Source organism: Apis cerana, linkage group LG3 (genome assembly GCF_029169275.1).
Source record: "Apis cerana isolate GH-2021 linkage group LG3, AcerK_1.0, whole genome shotgun sequence".
Classification (NCBI taxonomy): domain Eukaryota; kingdom Metazoa; phylum Arthropoda; class Insecta; order Hymenoptera; family Apidae; genus Apis; species Apis cerana.
In genome coordinates this window covers 4,339,417-4,364,436 of record NC_083854.1, presented here as the reverse complement: position 1 = coordinate 4,364,436, position 25,020 = coordinate 4,339,417, and the positions used below count along the sequence as shown (strand labels likewise).

Here is a 25,020-nt window from a genome sequence, read left to right as displayed (position 1 = left end):
TATTTATCGCCGATAATTAAAACAGCCGCGCCGAGCTTATTTGTTTTAGTTTCGATTTAATTAATCGGGTCTTAATTGCCCGAAGGATTTTATTAGACACGGATGCTGTTTACGTTGCGACGTATTACGGAGAGAGAGAGAGAGGCATTTATGTGGGGATTATATTAGGCGTAAGTAATATATGCGATTGTATTTTACGGAGAAAAATACTTCAAGTATTATTCGTGGTAAGTAAGTTTGCATAGTTTGATAGATTTTATTTTATTTAATGGTAATAAAAAAAATGCAGAATATTTAAGCAATTTGTAAATACTTTTCAATCTCTTTTCTATTGTTTTGTTTTGATTATTTGTTTTTTTACGATTCATATTATTATTTCGATATGCAATTTTTTAAATTAAAATTAAAATAGAATTCTCTCGGCTAATCTTCAAATCGGTGTCCCGAAAATCTCGCCAAAATCCTAACAAATTACCCGGTTAACGGGTTAAAAATGTAATTACAAGAGCTTAAATCCAGATAGAATTTCAGATAGCGCCCCGCTACGAGGAGGAGGAGGAGGCTTTCCATCTCTGCTTTCCAAAACGCTTTCGTCCTCCATCACGATCTCTCCTCAAAATGGAATTCCGTTTCTCCATCAAAGAAAAACGTGTCCTCTCCTCCCCTCCTCCCCCTCCATGCGACGAAACGAAAACGAGAAACGGTCGAAACGATAAAAATTGTGGATCTCGAACGAGCAACGTCCCCGAACAGTCAATAAAATTTAGTAATCGCATTTATCATTGGGCACTCGTCCACCAAACTTCATTCGATATCAACAAAAATTCTGGGAGCAGCGTTCGTTGAATCGCGGTTATCGTGGCCGTCCATTTCTCTCCCCTCTCTTTCCCTCTCGATAGACGTCCATTCCATCCCTCTCCTATTCCTCGATTATGGCAAATTGTACATCCCTCCCTCCTGTATCATTCGATTCCTTTTTTGTGCACCCTTTCGCTCCCTTAATTTACCGTGATACGGAGAGAAATTCGTGCTTCCCTTCACGATTCAAAGGGGTGAATCTGTTGGAAGGCTCTCCCCCCTGGAATCGAATTAACGAAGGGAGATTTCGGAGTTAATCCACCGAAGTTTGCACGCTGTTTTTTTCTTTTTCTTTTTTTTCATTAGGATAAAATTCTCGATCAATGGAAAATTCAATTGTAATCCGATATAATTATTCTTTCTCCCGAGATATAATAAGTACTTATATTTTGGGAGATGAAATAATGAAGATTAGTAATTTTCCTTTCAAAATGATATTTTATATATCATTTCCATCGATCCCTCTCCGATCTCTCGAGGTTTCCGTATCGCACGCATATACGACGCCCTCCCCCTCCCTTCCTTTTTGTTTCAATCGGGATGGATGATGAAGGGTGTGGGATAGAAGAGGGTGGAATCTGGAAAAATATCACGGTCGCGAGATCAAACGGAATGGATGGCGCGACACGCTCGTGCCCCCCTTCCATCATCCATTGGCCGGATAGATACATGTGGGTGTGCCGACCGTGTGTATGTGCGCGCACAAAAACGGAGGAGGGGATGGGTGGTGAAATGAGCGGTGGAGACCGGTGAAACGTTGACGGGGTGAAAAGAGGGTATAAAAGGAGAGGAGGGGTTGAGTCGGAGGGACGTTTCAAGACGTTGCTACGTGGAAAAGATGTTGTTAGAATGTGGGGGGATTTTGAATGTGAATCGCCAACGATTCCGGGGAGGGGTTGTTGGCAGAATTGTCGAATATGTGGAGGAAGAATTTTCCCTCGATGTATATATATGTGTGTGTGTGTGGAAATTTTAGAAAGATTTTTTTGTAACATCTTTTTTCTTCTCAGAATATAGTTATAAATTATATGTCTAAATTTTTTTGTTCTTTGGTTCGATAATTGGGGATATATTTCTTTTTGCAGAGAAGGTTTAATCAGTTTTATTAATAATTTAATAAAAGTTTTCGATTAGAAAAATTGACAATCCTTTGTTTAATATCAACGACTCGGTATATTAAAAAAATCAAGCCTCCTCTAAGAATTTCCTCCCTTCAAATAAATGAAAACAAGAGGGGAAATCTTCTTCCTTCGGCTCTCCGATATGAATTTAACGTTCGCCACTCGAAAAAGTCTCTCGGCCACTCCCCGCCCCCCTCTTTCTCCTCGATATTTCGTGAATTTCGAGGGCCCTCGAGGACGAATAATAGGGTGAATCAAGGGTCCGTCATTTGGCCCAAGTGAGGAGACGGTATCGACGATAACCGATAAAAGGACGAGGGAAGAGAAGGAGGATAGAAATAGGATATCGAATAAAAGGAAATACAAAGCTGAAAAGCTTTGCTCGCCCTCGATCGTCATCGTTGGAATTAATATAAAACGAAACGAAAACCCTATTTCGCGAGAAGAGAGAAAGAGAGCAAGCTTTCAAATAAGAATTTAATTTAACGAGTAGGGTTGGAATTTATTTTTGCGATATTATTTATATGCTTATCCTTAGAGGAAAATTTGCCGATATTTTCGAATATTATCTATTTGTAACCGAGGATCGAGCAAGTTTGGAAAGTCTGGTAATAAATACCAGGGGAAGATTTGATGAAAAGGGAAATGTTATTTTTATCCTGTAGCGAAAACATTTTTCGAGTAACGACCGAACGTCAATAACAAAACAGGAGTTGAGTCAACAAGTCAAGAAGCGTGTAAATATACGATATAAAACGAAGGAGGGAAGATGAAATTTTTTTTATGAAAATTTTTCGAGATTTAAAAAGTATTAAAAATATAATCTCTATTTTCTATTGTAAATTATCATTCTTTCTCTGTACGATTCTTCTACGAGGAAGAGGAACGATGTCAATATTTACATATATATCATACCTCGTTGATCTGTCCCAATATTCCATAATATCTTACATAAATACAGAAACTAAAACTAAATCGTGCTCGTACTCGTAATATTTACGTGTATTACAACCATTTAAAGATCACGAGAATTCATCGGCGAGCAATAACACCGATCAGTTATCGTCGAGCACGTAACGGAGAAGGTTCGAGCGTGGAATATTCTCTGAAAATTTTTCTCTCGCGAGAAAGAGTCAAAAGCCGTGCAATGAAACTTTTGAACCTTATCGTGCACAATCGGACAAGACACAAGCAGTGAAAAAGGGAGAGATAAGGAAAGAAGGATTTCAATCTATAAATATAAACCATTGGAACAATTCCAGCTGCTCCCCCCCTCCACTTTTATTGGATGCCGATAGTAGCTGCGAATATTCTCCGCACGGTTTCCTCTTTGACCGCCCCCCTCTATCGTGTCTCTCGACTCTGTTATCATTTTTCCACTCTTCCCAATCCCGTCACGGATTTTGTACGAGTTCGCATACACGATTTCAACCATCCTTTATTATTTTTGGATGGATGGTGTTTCTTCGTCCCTATCTATAATGTAATTGAGAAGAGGAAGAAGAAACACGGATCTTATTTGGACACAGATGATCAACGTCAAGTTTTAATTGTTGACAAGTATCTGTGGATGGTTTCAGTATAAATAGTTTGATTTATTCTTTCTCCCTCGATTCATTTTTGCACGGTTTGGAATGGAATTTTACAGGTGGTTTCTTTTTTATCTTTCGTTTTTAAAAAATTGTTTAAAAGTCAGAAATTCCGACGTGTATTTGGTGAAGACTATAATTACGATTCTTTCCATCATTTGTCCTTTCTTTGGCCGTCGAAAGGGTGGCAATTAACTTCTTTCGAAAGTATGGCGGTGTTGATGAAGTTCAAATAATAATTAGCCGCGCTTCCCTTTGCACTCTTCCATTCGAGACAAATTCTTTCTTCTCCTACTTTTTCGTCCATTTTCTCCATTTAAAAACCATCGATCAACGACGAACGTCTTGTTTGATATTGATAAAAATTAATGAAATTACCTCGTTGGAATCGTTTGAACGAAGAGAGAAAATATTTCGATCCAATTCGAAATTATATGTCCTCTAGTATTCTACTTGTCAATACTCGGAATTTAATTTTTAATCGAAAGAAATTGACATATACTTATAAAGAAAAGAATTGTGATAGGAAAGATTGTTCGCGTAGGAAGAAGAGAAGAGAGTAAACGTCGATGAGACGGTGGTAAAAAAAGTTTATTAACGACGATCGTTTTCTCTTGAAATTGAACCGTTGCCATTTTCCACCCCCTTCTTTCCCAAAGCTTATTTTCTCTCGCGGTGTTTTATCGCCAGAAACTTTGCATCCGTGAAATCTTTTTCACGGATTCTCCAACTCCATTCTGTGGGATAAAAGTTTTCGTGATCTCGAGCGTAATTGCACGGATAGATCCTAAGATAAATAGATTGGAAAAAGTTAATCCAAGCAGGCGAAAATGAAATTATTATTTTTTTTATTTCAGCAAGTTTCGACCGATAACATTATCTCGCTTCGCGCTAATTATATCGTTCGAATGAGAAATCGATCGTTGGAATTTTGCTTTGAAATTTATATGTTGATTAGATTTCTCTTTTGTATGTGGACGAGTAAAAGGTATATCGAAAATTCGATTTTTTAAATGGAACAATTCGATACGAAAAGTTATATATAGCATCTTTAAATTCTGAATTTTGTAAAGCATGAAAAGCATATTAAACGTTTCTATTTAGATTTGGATCAAAGAATAAGAAAACTTATTTTTTTTTTTTACATATCCTCGAAGATTCATCTTTGTAAAAATAACAAAGAATCGTATCTCCAACAACACATTCGCATTTTCAAGTCCAGCAAGAATTCCTCTAATTGAACGCCGATTAGCCTTTCAAGAGTGTAATTACGAGCTGCTTGGTAACGTTAATTTAATTAAACACCCTCGGTTCACCCCCGGAAGAATATTCTTGGCGGGCGTGGCGCGTTGCCCTGGGCTGCTTACCTCGAGACCCTCGAGACGATTAATCAAATTAAACGTCCGATTTCAGGCTGGGAGCCCCTCTCTCCGCGTTAACGAGCCGCGTTTCCGTTTCTCCAGGCAAATCGGTGGCAAATCGTTTAATGGAAACAAGTGTTTTCTCCCTCCCTTTTTTTTGCTCTTGCAAAAAAGTACGAATTTTATGACGCCATTATGCTGCGAGATAAAAGAATTTTTCGAAGGGATCGAAGGATAAGAAACAAAGTGGTGGAGATTTGAAATGTTTTTTTTTTGGAGGGATGGAGTCGATGATCTAATTTGGAATGATAGAAGCTGTTGGCACATCGTGTTTGCTTTCAATCAATTTATTCTTTTATTTCTCTGCGCAATTAAGGGTTTTGTTTCAGTTCGGGAAGAGTTGAAATTGAGATATATTTTTTGTTTCTTTCACGTTGGAATTATTATTAGTTTAAAATAAGGGTTAGACGTTTATTGAATTTAATCGAGAAAAAATAAAAATTTCAATCTCGCTGCTGAACGAGTGGAAAACCTCAATTAAAAATTTTCCGCAACACGCATCGTTAACGATACCGTTCGCTAAACACCGTTAAAGGAGCGTTTCGACAGAAATTTCGATATCGAAATTTAATGCTCCGTCGAAATCCGATGAATTCTCGATTGAAATAAAATTTTCTCGTTTGTTCATCCGTGAAAAAAAAAGTTTTTCTTTATTTTTTTTCGAAATTGAATTGGCGGACACGAATTTGAAAATTCATATATTTCTTTTATAAGGAACCCCGCGATGGGGGTTGAAACAAGCCGCGGCGAAATAGTTTTTCGATAACGAGGGCAATTTAGGCTGATAAAGGAAATCGGCGATGTTTTATCTCGACGCTTCCTCGGTTCTCCGTAATCAGTGTTTGTCAAGCTGTCGCCCGGGATAAAGGGCGGCCATCCCCCTCCCCCTCCTGGAGAATTTACCAGGCGATCGTGGCTGGAATACGATCTTTTTTGTTTGTTGAGAAGATATTTTTTTTTAATAATTTTCTCGTTTTCGTTCGAATCGAAAAAGATCAATTTTTCTTGGATTTTTATTCTATCGGGTGGTAAAAGTAATTTTTTAGAAATATTCCATTGATATTTTCCTCGATTTCAAAGTGATTCTTGCGCCTGAGATAGTAATAGTAATAAACTGATTTTAGAGATATCATTTAAATTTGAATTTTCGAGAATAATGAGAATTGAGAGGTTCCAAAAGTTCGTTGTTTTTGCAATTATTGAAAAAGTATTTTTAAAAAAATTAATATCAATGTTATCAAAAGCAGCAGCAATTTTCGATAGATAATTTGATAGGAAGAAGAAATTTTTCAACAAAATTGACTTGAATTCTGTGAATGAAATTTCCAAATGTTAATTCGAATGTTTCCAGCTGGAATTAATTTGCGATTTTGAAACTGATGAAAGTAAATTCATTGTTCATGTTTTCGATGCAATAAAATGAAATTCTATGTAGAATTTGGATGAATGTCATGTACATAACCATTCCAATAATTTGCACAATTTACTACAGCTTCACAATCGTTGGCGATTTATTATTCATTTTTAAGGATTATATCGATAATCTAATTCTGTCAATATTTGATCACATTAATTCCACTGTTGTCATTTTAATTATTGTGTAAATTCTACTCGAATATTCTTTTAATTTTCCTCTTTTTTTTTAAATCAAACAATCAACGCACACGGATATCAATAATTTCTCTCGCATCTCAATTATTATTCCCAATTTTCAGCAATTATTTTTATCAATCATCGATAGTTCCACTTTGATCATTATCAATTTCATCAGCAAATTCTATCCAACAATTTTCAATCGTTAATATTACGTATCATAATCAAAATTTCTACAAAATTATTACCCATATCATCTATAACACACGCACGAATACCATTTTTCAATCTCAAAATTTAAATCTGAATCTCGAAAAATTTATTCGACGTCTGTTCGATCGAAACAAACGAGCAAATTCGATTGAATAATCCTAATAACATTTCTCCCCTTTTCGTGATAAATCGCACCCTTATTCAATTTAAAACCAATCGACAAACATCCTCCCTTTTCGATAATTACCCCACCTTATCATTCTCTGTTCCCATTCCATCTCGAAATCCATTAAACAACGCAAAATAAAAAAAAAAGCGCTGGTCCATTTCGAGAAACACCCTTCCGAAAAAATTCCGTCCACGTATACTCTCCACCTCGGGTCAAAGAAAAACCCGAGCGACGGTTTCCGGTTGGGAAAAATCGATCCTCCCCTCCCCCTCCCTCTATCAGCATCCCATTACGCGTTTTCGCCCATTTTACATCGTGGCGAGAGATATGGAATAGTATGGCTTTTCCATATCGAACACTGGTCGCGTTCTATCCTATTTATCGACGCGAGAGAATGGAAAAAGGAAAGAAAAAAAGAGAGGGATCGAAGGAGCCATACTTATCAATTTCATTAGCGATTGGAGAAGGAGTGGAAGGGAGGCGAATTAATTGATTCAAATAATTGTCGCTTCTTCCTCGAGCAAGGATGAGGCTTTTCTCTAGAAAATTTGCTTTGGTATATATAAGCGGGGTTAATTATTTTTATATTAACTTTTTTTCATCGATTCATAGATTATATAAAACGAAACAATTCTCCCCTCCCACCTATTCGTTTGCTATCTCTCATTGGAAGTAAAAATGGAGTGGAAAGGAATTTAAATCGGGAAATCAAACTTTCCCCCCTTTCCTTAGTTAAAACTCACAAAGGGGGCAAATGAGCCGCGAGCGGAAATTTCTCCACGTTAATCGTCGATTCTCGATCGTATCTCGCGAATCTTATCTACAAAGTCGATCCTGATAAAGGAGATCGTGAATCTGTCGTTGGATGAAATTTGAAAATATTGTTCCACGTTTCATAGTTTCATTGGGAATAATATGGGGAAAAGTTGGAAAGAGAATTATTTTTTACAAACTACTTTCAAACTCCATTAACGATAGTTTCGGCTGTTATAAAAATTAGGTGATTTATATATACGTATTATACGTGTATTATTATTTACAACATAACGCTCGAACTAGTTATTATTTACATTTTACTATTCTCCATAATTTAATACGGCTAACGAAATACAACGCGAGTGTCTCGAAAACTCGTAGTTGAATCGTGATGCGGATATATATTAATTGGAATAGCTCGTTTAAAATCGTGCGCCGATCGTAACGCGTCAATCGTTTGATCGAGGATGGAAAGAACAACGAGAAGAGTCGGATCCGATTCCAGTTTCGCGCGGGATACCAGGTGTCGTAGTTCAAAGCGTCCGCAGTCCCTGTTAAATCAATACCTGGTATATATCGTGGCGTGGAATCGGACGCTGGCGACGGACACTCGACACCGTTATCACGCGGCAAACAAAGTGACAAAAACGGCAACGCGTCCATCTCGTATTAATTCATCGATTCGACATTGGGAAAAGTTTCGATCGATCCTAATTCACGTCTTCTCTCGATTGTTAATTTTCAATTAACATCACATCTCGCGTACAATAATTGAAAGGTTCTTTTTTTACGAAATTTCTTTCGTCTGGGATTAATCGTTGCGTTCGAGGGAGAGGAAGGAAGTTTTTAGTAATAAATTGGACACGATTATATGTAGATGTTTGCAGAGAATACACGGGGCTTTCTAATTTTACTCGAAAGTCGAGGAGCGGATGAAATATTATATCCGACATTTTCAAACTCAAAGGAAAGGAAGATTTTTTTTATTATCATCTTCTTTGCGTTCTCATTTCTTGTTGGGAGAAATAAATTAGATTTGATTCTAGATATTTGCAAGATGTATGTACGAGTGTGTATATACATAGGGCTTCCCGTAAGAGGATTATTTAAAAGTTCAAATATTTTGTAAGACGAAGAAGTATTACATTAGATGGATCTCGCCAAGTTTAGAATTCCTATGAATGAAATTTATTTTTCGATCGTGTCTTTATGGAAAATAATTGTATCACGAGTTAGGAGAATTAATAATCGAAATGTTGTCGAAAGAATCATCATCTCTCGAGAATCAAAATGATCGACGATCATTTCGGTAACTCGTCCATTAAAGAAAAGTACCCTCGTTATCCGCTGCCTTTTCAATCGAACCCATTCCCTCCTTCGATTCGATAAAAAGTTTCGAGGATACGTCCGACCATCGCGTTTATTTTTAACTCTTAAGAGGGGGAGGAGGCTTTCAGAAGTTGAAACTCCCGAGCGAGGACGCCGCTAAGGGAACACTCGATGTATCCTCGTATGTTGTCTTTGAGGTTTTGTAAACCCACCAATTTTTTGATTTCGCCGTAAAAAATATTTATAAGATTCTTTCCTTCTATCCTTTTATTAAACATTCATCCCTACTTTTCGTTTATCTTCGCTGTCCACCACGCTGCTCGACAAATTGAACTTGTTCCAAACGAAGGGTCGGGGAGGGGCACTCCTTGCTCAGTTTGTCAATAAAGTATCGATCGAAAGCTTGGCCCTCAAAGGCCACGGCTCGATGCGACTCGAAAATCGGTAATTCGAGCGGAGTGGAAGGGAATAATCGACTAACAATTAGTTGGTCGGGGTATTTCGTTGCGATCACCGAGTATTATCGGCCTCTCCTCTCCCTCGTTGTCGAAACGTATCCACGACTCTCGAGGTGTCGCCTGTTGGATCGATCCTATCCAACGGACGACCGGCCCGATAACACCGAAATTAGGAATCTTAATTGGCCGTTTCGGTTGCGGCGAGCAGGTAGCGGGGTAAATTAAATGCCGTGCTTTTAATGAAGCGCGCTTACCACCACCGTTCGGGATAATTAAACCGCTTGACGACCATAGTCGTTCCTTTCTTTCTCCTTCTACCTCGTCGCTTTTGTTCTTATTTCGTTGTTTGATCATTTCGATGGGAATGGATGGAATTCTTAGAGAGAGGATGAATTTAAAGATATTCGAAGATAGTGAAATGACATCTAATGTATCAGGTTGGAAAGAAAATTCTTGCGGTTTTCGACTATTGAGCAAGTTATTACATTGAATAAAATTCCGAGGAAATCCTGGAATAGGAAGCTTTTTATTATGTTCTTTTAAACGCAACTCGGAGAAATCAGAGAAACCGAAGATAAAATTAATATCACATTTTAGCGAAAAAAGAATGAATTTGAAAAATTATATACGAAGTTAATGGAAGCAACAAAAAACCAAGTAAAACGAGCTCTTCGATGGAAACGGATTATCGTTAATCGGGTGTTCGATAATAATCCCGTTCGAATTCTGTCGGAACTGTTCCTGTTGGCGGGAAAATTAGGGCCTCGATCGGGGCACAATGACACGGTAATTCCTCTTTCACGCGAGAGCAACGGATGATCGGCGGCGGTTTGGGAGGAGGGCAACAATCGCGCCCCTCCGAGAGACGACAAGCTTGGCAACCGACGGCCAGACCGCAACGCAGCCTCGCGGACCGCAGCCTGCAAGGTGAGCCGGAGGCCAATTAATTAACACGATTATAGCAGCCGAGGTGAGAAGCTCGATCGAAACGGGGCCGGGCCATTTGCGCGCCAGCCTCTCGATATCTTAGCATATAATATCTCGAGTAATCGATGAATCGTCGACCGACATCTCTCGAAAAAAATGTTAAATTCGAACAAATCGAAAGAGAGACTTCGACTTGTTACGTGCTAATTCGATTCTTGCTCTACGTTTGCGGAATTGTTGCAATTGTGGGGATAGAAATATTCTCGGCTTTTTCCTTCGAACCTTCTTCCTCTTCCACCATTTTCTATCCTTCCGGATTCCTGCGATTTATCCACTCTTCCTCCTCCTTTATTTCCGACTGACGATTTTTCGCAGCTTGCCTTTCGAAACTTTCGTGGGTGAAATTGGACGATGACTACGGGGAGGGAAGGGGGAGGGGATGGTTGTGAAATGGCGGTTTGAAAGGGGTGGTTTTTGGAATTGGCCGATTCGAGAGGGAACTTTTGTGCGGTTTAGCTTGGATTTTCGAGCCTTTTTCACCACGGCGCGGTTTTCTCCACGCGGCGGGCTCAATTTCGTTGAGTTTCGCTTCTGGCGAAGGCACGGCGCTTTTTTCGGGACGCGCGTTTAAATTTTTGATGATCGAAGTGTTTTGGGGGAAAAAGTTGGAAAAATTGAATAGGAATAGGTTTTCAGAAGGCATTCTAAGAATCGAGTGTCTGTGGTTCGATTGAAATTCTCAAATTTTAAAAATGGCCAGATGGGATGTAATCGTGGAAATCTTGGGAATTGAAGATTTTTAAAAGTTTGACGATCTTAATAATATTTTTTAATACATCGAATTTCGGAATATTGAAAATGATGGAAAGAAACTTGGGTATTTCGACTCGTGATTTAAACAAAAATTAATAAAACACTGAATGCTTAAATGTAAACTTAATTTCTTTGTCGTAAGCAAAATCTATCAAAAATTATTAAAAAAAAAACAAGCTTTTTAAATTCAACAATCTTCTAAATATCGTAATACAAAAATTGCACACTCCATACTGGGATTCTCATATTTTATGAACAACGAGGGTCATAAACGTGGTCTTGAAAAATATACGTGGTCCTGGAGCAAGGACTACCCTAAAAACGTGTAAATTCCATGGAAGAGGCGCTTTCCGGACGATGCTCCTTACTTAAGGCACACCTTAAGACATTTTCTTTTGCCGAGACGGAGCCGTTAACTCTTAGATAACATGGTTGTTTAACGAGATATTTCTGGTGGCAATGGAAAAACGGTGTAATGGTGGAGGCGTACGTTGCCCCAGCGCTACTACAAAGATATACTTGGTATTTCTTTCGGAGCTTCGAAAGATAAACGAAAGAAAAGAAAACGTATTCGAACGTTATTCTTCCGAAAGACAATATTCTGTTTCGTATAAAACTTTCATATTTTATATATATATATATATAATTGCAATAATTTTAATTCTGCTTTATCGAAACTTTCGGTTGTATAAATATTATCGATCCAAATATTTCAAGTTCGGGAAATTAATCGTGTATGAAAGTTAAACATCGAGGAAAATGAGTGGGATATCGCAGTTAATTAAAAAAAAAAAAAAAGTATATATAAAGATAGGAAAATTTTCGAAAATTTTCGAACAAATTGCGACGATGTGAAATTTAATTAGCGATATGAGAATCGGTAAAATTAAATCGAAAATAATTTTTTGGAAAGCGATTGTATTGATTTATTGTATAAATATATTTTTTAAGAGGCAAGAATAGAGGAAAGTAGAGAGAAAAACAGAATTGCATTGTCCATCAGATAAAGATCAATGATATTTAAATTTCCAAATTTAAAGTAACTTGAAATATCTCCAACAAGAAAAAATATAGAATGTATCCTCAAGTGAAGTAAGCTCTTTCTCCTCTCGATCCAAGATTACCCAAGGAATGGTGGGGTATATCAAGGGGATGGAATTCCGTGTAAGAGAAATTCGGGATTCTGATACACTTGTTATCTTCAGCTGTGTCTCGCTCCCTCAGGAAGAAGATCGATGAAGCCGGTGATGAACAGGGACATTTCGGGGAACATTGTTCCAGGGAATGTCTTTTGCCCCCCTGCCGTAACAGTGGAAGTGTAAATTCTACGCGAAGGGGTGGAATAGTTCTGAACAACACGCTTGTTACTTTCCCCAAGTTCCACGGGAAACCCTCTCCCTCTCTCTCTCTCTCCCTCTCTGATGATGAACAGAAATGTCCCGTGGCTGTGTGTTAGTCGGTGAATTAGGAAGGACGGTCACGCGAAACCCCTTCGTCTATCCATTTACACAAAGGGAGGTGGATGTGATTCATTATCGAATTCGCGAACGTGTCATTAACTCGAGTTTTTAGGTAGAATTTCCATTGCCAATTGAAACGTAATTGTTTTTCGACTATGTTTTTTAATGGAAACATCTGAAAATCATTAATTAGTAATTACAGTTATCTATATATAATTGATTTTTATCAAAGAATTTGACGCAGAGAAATATTTTTTAAAAATTAATTGAATATTGTTAAAGATTGATTTCGTTTGATTGCAGGTGAGAGGATCATTTTTGGTTGTAATATTTTGGACAACATTGAAGGCGTTCAGGTAAAACGAATCTCAAAACGAGGACTCAAGATCATTGGCACTCATTCGTCGAAATTCTAGTTACTTCCAGCCATGTTTATCATCGTTTTGCGAACAGGGTCGATAAAGGGACCCTGGTAGTTCTCCTCGTCGAGTAAAGAAAAGCTTCTCGATCCACGGCGCGACACCTCTGGCGTTTCATCCTTTGGCCGCGATCCAAAACTTATTAATTTACTCCACTTTCCGTTCGACCCGTCCCTTTCGACCGACTTCCCTCTGTTAATTTCCAAGTTCGCGCTTGCCACGGACTTTCTCGAGAACCTGCTCGAGCGCGATGCCGCCCCCTTTCCCCTGATCTTCCTTGTCACTGCGTTCCTCTCCGCGTTCTTGTTCCGCCTGCAAACTCGCGGACCTGGTTTGGGGGACTTTGTCGTTTCTTTGATTGAGCACAGGGGGTTTTTAAGGGAGGGAAACTTGGATTCTTGGCTTGTTGGAACGAGAATTTTTGAGGGTCGAAAAGTAGTGGAAAGTAGGATAAATTGTTTTTGGTGGTTAAAGGAAGATTTTGTATTTGTATTTGTATTTAATTTAACAGTTCAGTTTGAGTTAATCGAGAGTCATAAATTCAACTGGTTTAAATCATTTTGTCTCAGAAGATTATAATATAAAAGCTATGGGTTTCGCGATTAAATGTGAGAAACATTAAAAAAAAATAAAAAATAAAAAAAGGAAAATAAACGAAATTATCTATAACTAGAGGAATATCGAAAGATCTGACAAGAGTTCTCGGGCAGAGAGCAAAGATTCGTGGCAAAGTGTTCCTTTTTCTTTCTCTGTTCGTAAAACTTGGGGGACAGGAAGGGGGGTGGAGAAAGAAGAAGTGGATCGAGCACATTGTTCGCCAATCTCTCTTTCTCTCTTTATCTCTCTCTGTTTCCAACCCCTGAACAAATTTGTCAGGCGTCGTAAATTCGACGAGAGGCGCCACGAGACGAGGTCGATTCCCTCGATTTACGACCGCCCATTAAGACGCTATTTATTCGTTTATGGGTCGACTGAGACCCCCCTCAATACGTTTATTCCGCGCTCGAAACGCGCGACCAGACCACCGTCGAACGTGTAACGGGTTTATATATTTTAATACCGGATGATTCCTCCAGCAACCATCTTGTGATTTACTCGTTTGTGAGATATAAATGGTTGGAATAAAAGAAATTGTAAAATGGAGGAGTCACGATGATGTTAAGTTTTAATATAACTTCGATTAAAAGTAAAAATTTTAGGTAATAAATTGTTTGGTAAAAAAGAAACTTTTCTGATTAACCTCGATTAAACTCGAAATCTCAAGTTTCAGAAACTTTTATTTCGGTGAAAAAAATTGAAAAATAATTAGCCAGATAATTCTCGATTAACGTGTAAAGAAAATTAACGAAATAAGATTGAAGATATTCAGAGTGGAAAACTCTCGCGGGAAATGGCGAAATCCAAACACGGAAACGTTTTATTGGATACCGTGCCAGATACGCCGGAAGTTATTACTACGTAAACTAAAATCCGTAGAAGTTATTTGCATACCTTTGAATGATCGCAATCATTAGTAAACGGGGCACGTCTTCGTAACGATGAAATTTAGTAACTGCGAAAAGCGAGATACGATCCTCGTTTACAGTACGTATATTTATATATATATATATATATATGGTTGAAGATGCCGTGGATGTGAAATTCTAGTACGTGAGGAAGTATCTTGACCGAAATCAACGTTGTATGTGCGCTTTAAAATTTGTGATTAAACTGCGAATTTTTATTATTTTTTTTCTCCTCTCCATTTATGGCAAAGTTAAATAAATAAAAATGTATATGAGAGAGAGGAAAATAAATTAAAAGATAAAGAATAAAAAGCACAAATAAAGATACTCGAGTGTACGTCAATGCAGTCTATTTACCATATTATATATATGGAGTAATAGTGAGAAATAGTGAGGAAGATTAATAAATTGGGAATAGTATAACTACGAAAAAGAAATTGTGATATTTGTGAGGAAGAGGAAAGGATGTTAAAATAGGAAACCTTTTTCTAAATGGAACGATATACTATCGCTACCATTACGTAGTTGTAGTTGATAAAAAGACTGGACGGTCAGATACTCTTCTTTCACGCCTTTATCTCTAATGCACGTTCCACTTTTCAACGATCAAAGCTCTGTCGCTAATACGTATATACTTTTTATTCCCATTTTTGTCCCCACGGAATTATTAGAATTATTCATTTCTAGTTGTTTCTTTATAATTTATAATTATGAAGAAGAAAAGTCAAGTAATATTGTTCCAATAATTCTGAATAGATAAAACAGCAACTATCGATATGGAGAGGGGGAAAAAAGTGTTATCGATATTATCGGAAAACAAAAAAAAAAATAGCGCAATATCATGCGATATCATGCGAGACAAATAAAATTCCATCATCATTTCACCCAAACTAAATCCGTCAAACTTTCGCGTATTACGAAATACCTATATTTAATAACAAATATTTATATAATAAAATCTATAACATAATTAGAAATTCCGATTAAATTTTTTTCGTTGGCGAAAAAAATCCAAAAAAAAGTTTCAAAACTTCATCGTAAACGATCATCATCACGTTATTAAACGTTGGTTGGTAATTTGTGGCACGAAAATTTAAATGCACGTAATATTTAATGCAAAACAAAAAGCACATGGAAATATCAATAAAACGTGCGTTTCGAAGAGGAAACAAATTTCTTTTTCCGCGTCTATAATTATCGTTGAACGCCATTTTATATTCATTCACGTACAAACCGTGGGGGATCATCGGAGAAAACACGTCGACCGACCGCACTCGGCAAATATCGGATTTGATAAGTGTTTATGAACCGGCGATGAACCCGCGATATTAAACCCGCGGCCAATAAATTAATCCTCGCCAGATCGACGTCCCCGTTCGAACACGGACAACGACGCATAACCGCGTGTATTTTTTTTTTCCCCTCCCTTCCCTTCCTCCCCTCTTTTTTCGTTTTGCTTACTCTCTAGCCGCTCACGACTGGCACGACACTCGTTTCGATCAATTCGTCTCGGCGCACGGTTTTTGAATATTCACCGATCGAGAGGGACCGGTTTTGTCGCGTGTCGTGTTCGATTCGACGAAAAACATGGAACAGCGGGGGGAGCGGGGAGAGCACGAAGTTAACTAACAAGTGGCATGAATAAAGATTAACAGAGGGTTGATGGGACGCGCGAGTTTAAAAGGTGGTGTTTTTGGAGAGAGTGTTGTTTCCAAGTTTATTAAATGATGTAATTTGATTTTTCTTCTTCTTCTTTTTTTTTTTTTTTCGTGAATGTAGTTCCAAAAAATTAAGGAAATCTCTATGAAGGTCATTTTATGAGGTGAGTAATGTATTACTGCGTGTTCTTATTCAAGTTTAATAAAAATAGTTAATTATATAAAGGGAAAATATTAGAAGATGTATTATCGATTCGTAGATAAATGAAAGAATAATTGAAGTTTCGTGTAATTTTCTGAAGAACGAAAAATAGCACGCGAAAAATATTATATTTTTTTTTTTATTACTGATATCGATATTTATTTTGCTCGTATAAATATTGTGATATCGCTCGTGTTTTTCCACGAATTCATATCAATACGAGTAATATACCAAATCTGCAAACTGAAGTAACAAGCAACAATAAAACAGACCTCTAAACCTAGGTGAAAATGGTACGATAAAATGGAAAAAGAGGTCAATTGAAAAGCTAACGGAAAGGAACCGCTTACGTACAAAAATGCATTTATCCATGTTTGCAATTGAACTTTCTTTCCTCTTAATTATCTCGAATTGTTTCGAGTAATTATAAATCCTCCAATGATTCGTGCAAATAATTGCGAAAAAAATCAATCCTTTCCTTACAAACTTGATCGTATCTTGAAAATCTCAAATATAAGAATACCAATAAAGATTCGATTATGCGATTTTTCTCATATTTCCAATTCGTATCCATCTTCTTCTGAATTCCAACGTGAACCAGTCAAAAGAAGAAGAAAAAAAAAAAAAGAAATCGCAAAAAAGCTTGCAAACAACAATACCACACTCGCCCACCCATCTTTATTATTCTTTCATTCGCCATTCTTTGAATAGCTTTCACATTCAAATTTTGCAATTTCAATGGTAAACATCGTCCCTCGAAATACGCGAGAGGAAAGAAACAGACATTGGAAACCGGGAAAGGGAAATTTCTTATCGCGCATCTTCGACGAATCGAGAAGATAGAATTGACGTTTTTAACGAATAGCTCCATTTTTTTTTTTTTTTTTACAAATAATATAAAATTATTTGGAGTTGAAAAGAGAATGTATCCATTAAAAATACACGATGCTTTCTTTCTGGCAGAAGTGAAAAAGAAATTAATCTTCGTATGTTCTTTTAAGTAGCTCGATTCGACGAAAACTATTTTTCGAATATCGTCCAATATTTATCGAAATATTCGAGTTGATCGAATTTTAATGGAACATCTTATATATCTACATACTTTTACACAATAGATAGCCATCGAATCAGTTCAAAATCTTTATTTTTTACGAATTTTTAAAGTTCGAGGCTGCTTCTGAACTAATTATTTCAATATTAAATAATACGAAAAAAATAAATTCGAATTTTCCATCAATTCCATATACTGTAAGATTAATATATTTAAAATGTTTCTGCATATATCGCCCAACTCGAAAAAGTAGCCTTTAAAGTTCTCAATTGTCGTTGCGTCGTGCACGTGCTCCACGATAAAAGTATGCCGAGTAACCGAGAAGAAGTTTATCGATAAGTCGAAAAGTTCTTCCGCAGCCCGAGGGGAAAAGGTAACGATTACGCCCTCGCCCTGCCAAGAAGCGTAATTAGAGAGTCGTTTAAGGGGCAATTTGCAGGGGAGGAGGACGTTGGACGAGGACGAAATTTCGAAAAATCTCCCGCTTTGGTAATTAAACCGCTGTTTCGCCTGGCCTTTGTATCCGTTTCACTCTTGGTTGAAATTTTATTTCTCTCTCTCTCTCTCCCTCTCCCTTTCTTTTTGAGCGAGGTAAAAAAAATTACTTGCAATTATTCTTATCACAGGCAATTTTAATCGAATCCAAAGTTTAATAGAGTCTCCTAGCTAATTCTTTTTATTTTTTTCTTTTTTAAGCTTCTCTCTAATTCCTTCAATTCTCTGTATCTTCTATAATTTTTTCCCCCCCGATCGCTTCGTGGAATTAATTAATTCGCCCGTTTTTCTTTTCAAGTTAAACAATAGAAACGTTGATTTGGCGACGTTGGTATGGTACAGTTCGAGCAGATGAATGAAAATTGGAATATATCATACGATTGATCTTTCCACGTGTCTTCCCTCGAGTTCCTGTACTTCCGGTTTTTTCCTCGATGAGAAGGCATATCGGAATTACGAGTGCCATTAAGGGTTGTAGAGAGGGGGTCAGGAAAACGACTATGCGGGGAACCTCTTTACGAGCAACGTCCCCTGCTGACAGAAGAGAATCGAGTTTAAGCGCTTTCACAGGTCGCATCGAGAAGCCTTTTACCATGGTCTGGGAGAAAAGAAAAAAGAAAAAGAAAAAAATCTATAACGTGTGGAATCGTTGTTGGAAGATTTAAAGAGTCGTGTCTCCTCCAAAGTAACCTCGTTCCTTTCTTGTTGGCGCCTCTTCATTTTCCTTTAGACGAGTTCTTCTATTGTTTATGCTAGCTTAATTTTAAACTGATCAATTATAATCAGGCCGAACGATTCGAAGAAAAGATGGAAGGTTTAGAATTGTTATCCTTCGTCGAGGCTTTGGGAAATTTGGGGCCTTCTTCGAATCAAAAATTTTTTAAATCGAAAAGCCGTGGAAAAAAATTTCAACGGGGTAAGAAGAAGGAAATCGTTATTCATCACCAAATTTATCATTTTGGGGGAGGGTATTGTCATTGGCTCGAGATGAATTATTACGAGACGTCCAATTACGATGTTTAACTTTCGTGCGCGCAATTTTCGTACTACCACTTCCACGTGGAGTCGTGACCCAGCATCAAACGCGAAGATTCGACACTTACACGATTAATAATAACGTTCAGATGATATCGCGATCAAGCGAATTCATCGAGGGCAGCAATTTTATTCGGTTACACGGTTGATAATACCGTTTCCAGTTGCTGAATCGCGTCAAAATCGTGAAAAATAATTCGTTTCGAGGCATTTACATTTATCCCTCTCTGTATTCTGTATACGCGTTGGGAAAATATTTATAAAACGAGAAATCGAGAGTTGACATGTTGATCGATTAATTATGACGATTGTCCAGGGTAGAATGTCGGATAATTCGAAGATAATTCATGGAGAATCGTTAAATTTCAACGATATCGATTGAACCGGTTTGTTTTCGCGTTGTCCAAATATCCGTGAATAAAGTTTGATATAGAAACGAATAGCGCGATGATCGTATATATTATAAAATATAAACGTCGAATTATTAGTTTAGAATTATTGCGTTTCACAATGGATCGAATTATGGAACGAGATAAATTTGAAATTTAAAAAAAAGGAAAGAGAGAGAGAAAGAGAGAGAACACAATCAATAACCAAGAAATGCATTATATTTTGCATTATTTTTGCAAAATTAAAAGGGGAGCAATTTATCGTCATCGTTATTATAACTTAATGCATCCTTTCACATAGAATTGCAAAAACATCGATATAATGGAAAGATAAATACGTAGATACGTTTGAAAATTCTTTTATTAAAGGGAAAAATAGTTGAAAATAAACGGAAATAAAATTTCAATATATCGTGGGATAAAATTGTTCGCAATAAAATATACGTATACGCAGGTTATACTATGTTTCTACATTTATCGCAATATACCGATCATGGGAGAAGGATGGAAAAAGGATTAATTTAAAAATTTCCAACTTTCCAATGTTTGTTGCATTTTATTTATAGTTTACTTCAGTCAATTTACATTACCGGCAATTAAATTTTTTTCATCGGAACAAAAGGGAACAGAAGTTTCTCCATTTTAAATATCAAGCAAAATTCGCGAATTTAATAATTCTTTTAATAATTCTCGCCTCTCTCTGACAAAAATGTTCAGTTTTTCTTCTTAATTAACATAGAAGAGTGGCCAAAATCTTCTTCATTGTCCTTACCACAGACAAAATTTTACATTTTTCGCCTCGGCGACCGCAAAAGTTCTTTTAGCGGTGCTTTTATTCGCCCATTTCGCGGACGGCCTCGATATTCGCGGTTTCACCGGTGGCGCCTTGCGTTAAAAATGGACCTGAATCCCATAGGTGACACCGGTCGAGCGACGTTCCGGTTGGCCGCGGTGATTATTTTCGCTAACTGTCGCGGTTAGCCCGCGAACGCGGCCCCCATTAAACGCCTTCGACCAAAATGTCCGCCTCCGCCACTGTCCACCCACTCTCTTGATTGTCCATTTTGCGTTTCAACCGCGTTTAACATGGAACGGGGACAACGTGAGAAAATGAAATACTACGTTCCGCTGCGAAACATTTTCCAAGTCGCGAGATTTGGAAAAGTTTGCCATTTCCGAAAGATTGAAAAATGGGAAAATGATAGAATGTTCGTTTAAAACTATTCAAAACTTGAAGTTGCGTTAATTTCAAAATTATAAAATAGAGAATATGATAATGTTAGAAATATTCGATGGAATTTATTATGAATATATGTATATTATTTTTATACGTATTTACGTAAGCGAATCGCTTGTTTTTCGGAAGAATTGAACAATAATGTGCAATTCAAATATTACAAACGGGATCGCAACTCGAAAAAGATTAAAAAACATTGATACGCATAAATGGCAAATTTTATTTTTCGCGCCAGTAAGTATCTGGTATTAGATCGCTGTTCCATCTGTACGTAACAATGCGATTAAAATAAATCGAATCGCGCTCGAACATGCGATTCCAACGAATTCAATTTTCCCATCGAATACGAATACGTACGCTCGCGCATACATTCTCGCGCACGGTCGGCCGCCATTACGATCCCGCTAATCCCATTATTTCGCCTTCGCGGCGAATATTCCGAACGCATCCTTGACGCTTGTCGTTAGCAAATTCTACGCAATTTCGAGCGTGACACGAAGCACGTGTCTTTTCACCGTTTGCACGATGTGCGTCGACGCGAATAAATACGGTGCACGGTGTGCAATAGAATTGTATACGGAGTGCAGGTGTAGATTGAGTTGTACATTGTAGGTTAGATTGTCCGGTTGAGTGAGTTACGAATTTGTCAAGCTATTGTCGCGTCGCGGAACAAAGTGTAATTTTCCAGGAGCGCTTAGAAAATGGCTACTATGAGATTGATGGAATTGTTTAATTGCGTGCTGGAAGTTGGACTGGTTGAATCGGCATGGAGAAAAATGGGCAGATCGTTGCCGGTTGATTTCAACATGGATCCTGATACAGGTTAGGTTATCTTAAGGATTACAATTTGAAAGTTCGCCAAAGCGAACGATACATAAATCAATCTCCGAGTACGATATTTAACTTGTGCGATAGAACTCGATCCTTACAAAGTAATAGTTTACTCGGTATGTCTTCAATCTAATGACTGTTTCCTTTATCACTTTATACGACTCGATCAATCATTCCGGTCGTTGCATTATCCCAGTTGTATACAGAATGTTTCATGTAACTAAACTAACTAGCCGTAAGTGATAAAAGATAGTATAAAATTTTATGAGGCGAAATTAAATGCTTTTGGGTGATGCATCATATATTATTATGTGCACGCGCTTGAAAACAGAATGATACACTTAAAGATAATGGATATTATATATTTTTTAGTTAAGTTAGGTTATATTAAGTTTAAAAGATAATTTTTAATATTTTCAATTATATTTATAATTTATTTGTAATCAAATCAACTATTTGGAGTAAAAATAGTATATCCTGTAAAATTTTTCTTCGTTATCCGCAGTTTTTATGTCGCAGACAGACAATTATTGTATCTAAAATCGTGCAACATCTCTCTCTCTCTCTCTCTCTCTCTCTCTCTCTCTCTCTCTCTCTCTCTCTCTCTCTCTTGTTTCTTAATCGAAACCCGCAACTCATTGAAACTTTGGATTGAATCGGGTTACTAGTTCCGGATCTAACCCTCTGAATGGTTGATACTAGCAACGCGATAACACACGTTACAACCTCCTAACTTTGCCCCGGAAGAAGGAATTAATATTCGGAAGAATCTATCGCCCCGTTCGTTTCAAATTAGTGTTTCCCGCGGAACAAACGAAAACTAGTTGAGAAACTAATTACGGATCGTACTAACACTTCATCTATAACCCGCGCAAAAATTACAATTACAACAAAAACATGGGGGAATATTTCCTTCGCGAGATATTGGAAATATTGAAAAATATTTAAAAATTTACAAATTCACAAAAAATTAAAAGGAGAAAGAAATACTCGTATCTCCAGGCTAATTTCTCCCCTAATTTCTCGAAATGATCCCTTGAAAATTCTTTCAAACCCGCAGAGAACAAAAAAAAAAAAGAGAGAGAAATCGGAAAACCTCCATCCTATCCCAAAAGCTTCGTCGCGTGATTTACATGTTTGCGGCGTTGTTCTCGCCAACAGGAAGATTCCTCGCCGAGCTTCCGGCACTGCATCAATGTTTTCTCGGAACGTTTACAGCGTCGGGGACCAGCCAGCTTGTTTACCAAACCGTCCGAACGGCGGTTGCGTGCACGGGGATCTTGGAATGCTTGTGCACCGCCCTGTATGCATGCAATGTACGCAAGTGTACAAGTCGTGACAGTATATGTGTATGTGTGTGTTAACTTTGCAAGCCGGAAGATTCATCGGGTAAAGTGCATTTTTAATACCCGGAAAAAGGGACTTCGCTTTCGCCCTTATTTATTTACGAGACGGTCTTTTGCCGCGTTAATGTAACGAAGAGGGATCGAGTACGATGGATTTATGCGATTGTTGGGCGGGATCGGTGGTGAATACAGCCAGGAAGAACGCGAGCCGTGTAATTTATTGGAATTTGGTTGTTTCGGATGTAAGACGAGAAAAGTAAATGATCATTTGTAAAACGTTACATTAAATCATTTGCGAAGGATTGGATAATGGATTGTGGATTTTGAATTATATATTCACGAAGTATATATTTTTAAGAAAGATTCTTTTTTCGAAGAATTAAAAGAATAGAAAGAAAGCGTTGAAGTGAAGTTTTTTGTTTTCTAATAAAATCACGATTATTGCTATCTTCACAATCAAAAAAAAAAAAAAAAAACTCCAGTCAAAGAAAATACAGAGATCGAGATTTTTAAATTTATCTAATAATTGTAGAGATTGCAATAATGAAATTTAGTAGCAACGTGGAAACTTGCTTCGTAGCTTGTTAATGCCGTTCGAAAACATATCGATTGCCGAGTATAAACAAGAGGAAAGCAAACATCTAAAGAACATTTGAAAAAAAAATACAACTCGATAATCGTCCAATGAACGAGTTAAAAAAAAATATTCGATTAATTAAAAAAAAAAAAAAAAAAAAGTAGCGAACCGAAGCAAAGAAGAGGTGTTCCCAATTGTGAAAACAAAGCGGTGTAAAAAACAGGAATTCCAGGAATAAAAAAAAAAAATAGCGGCACAAACAACGATCCCTCATCCTCCTCCAAAAAAAAAGAGAGAAAAAATAAAAAAAATTCCAGGAGATAAATCCAACAAACGATCCGAAAAACCTTGCCTCAACGCATCGTGGCGTTTAAAAGGCAACTTTCTCAATCATTCAAAAGCCCCGCAACAACCACCTCTTCCCCTCTAACCTAAAATTTCATGCGGCAACATCTCGTATGGAAACTAGCTTTTAGCTTTCGCGGAAGCATTCGTTTCGTTTCGCTGTATCTTCGCAACGACGCAGCGCGAAGAATCGTTTTCACTCGGGAGAAGAAGAGGTGGAACGCGATAACAATGGCGGATGATCGATGACAGCGAAGGAAGGAGAAACAAGCGTTGTGGAGGTCCCCCCCTCCCCCTTCCCTCTCTCCTCCGTTTGTTTGCGAATAATCCGGCGTCGTGGCGCACCTTTGTACAGAGAATCCGCAAACAGGGCCGCTCTACAAACTGGAGAATTCTGGGGTGTGACGCGGAAAATATACACAACTCTTATTAGCGAGACTTGTAAATTATTAAGTTGAGTAATGGGTTCGTTTCTTTTTTCCCCCCACCTTTCTTTTGTAATATCGTGAAAATTTTACTCGATTATTCCGATTACGGGATGGAATAAATACGTGTTGGAGCGAGTAATAGAATTTGAAATAGTTGAGCTTTTCTTTTTTGTATTTGTTTAATTGTTCCAGGATTATTTTGAAGATATAAAAAAATATAAATTCTTACAACTATAAGAAAAACTACAGGAAAAATTAGATAGAAAATTCGTGGGAAAACTATCAGAATTTGATTGTCTACAAAATAATATAAATGATTCGTTTAACTAACGAAATACGAAATAAGATTCGCAATTACGTAATTGCACGTATCTTCTTTTCTTCGTCGGTATACAATAAAAGGAGGAGGAGATTGGTGGTTGGGACATATGTATTTAAAAATTCATGATATCAAGCTTGAAAATGGAGACAATATCCTCTCCATCCTCGAGGAAAAATACACGGACGAGAGAAAGAGTTCGGATGGAATTCAGCTGTCTGACTTGTCGTTGACTCGTTAGTGTCACGGGATAATTGGCCGGAGTTATTTAACGGAGCCTCGCTACTGAAATTTTGACTTCACTTATTATTAATGGATGTTATCCATGTGTTCTTCGTGTTCCTGTTATTTATTCGAACAAAGTTAATATAAGCGCGTAGAAAATAAATGGATCAGGCACTATACGTTATATGAAGCTAAATAATCCGATCATTTTAATTATTTTCGTGAATACGTGAATTTATTTTGTCGAGAAT

General features: G+C 37.4%; 1 protein-coding gene across 14 annotated transcripts in view; it reads left to right on the top strand.

Moving 5' to 3' along the window:
- The window catches only part of LOC107995213 (protein rhomboid-like), a 162,118-nt gene that overhangs the window by 98,835 nt on the left and 38,263 nt on the right, over nt 1-25,020 (top strand). For 5 of the 14 annotated variants that reach the window (XM_062072321.1, XM_062072322.1, XM_062072320.1 and 2 more), the window contains one exon: nt 13,011-13,063. The exons of 5 other annotated variants lie outside the window; for them this stretch is intronic. Coding sequence is in view for 2 of the 9 variants with exons in the window: in XM_062072316.1 (XP_061928300.1) it covers nt 16,449-16,453 (5 nt within the window). In the remaining 7 variants the exon portion in view is untranslated. Of the gene's footprint in view, nt 1-13,010; nt 13,064-15,753; nt 16,454-19,901; nt 21,521-25,020 lie in introns of those variants that run through there. 4 more of the 14 variants (XM_062072316.1, XM_062072317.1, XM_062072327.1 and 1 more) reach the window with 4 other exon arrangements.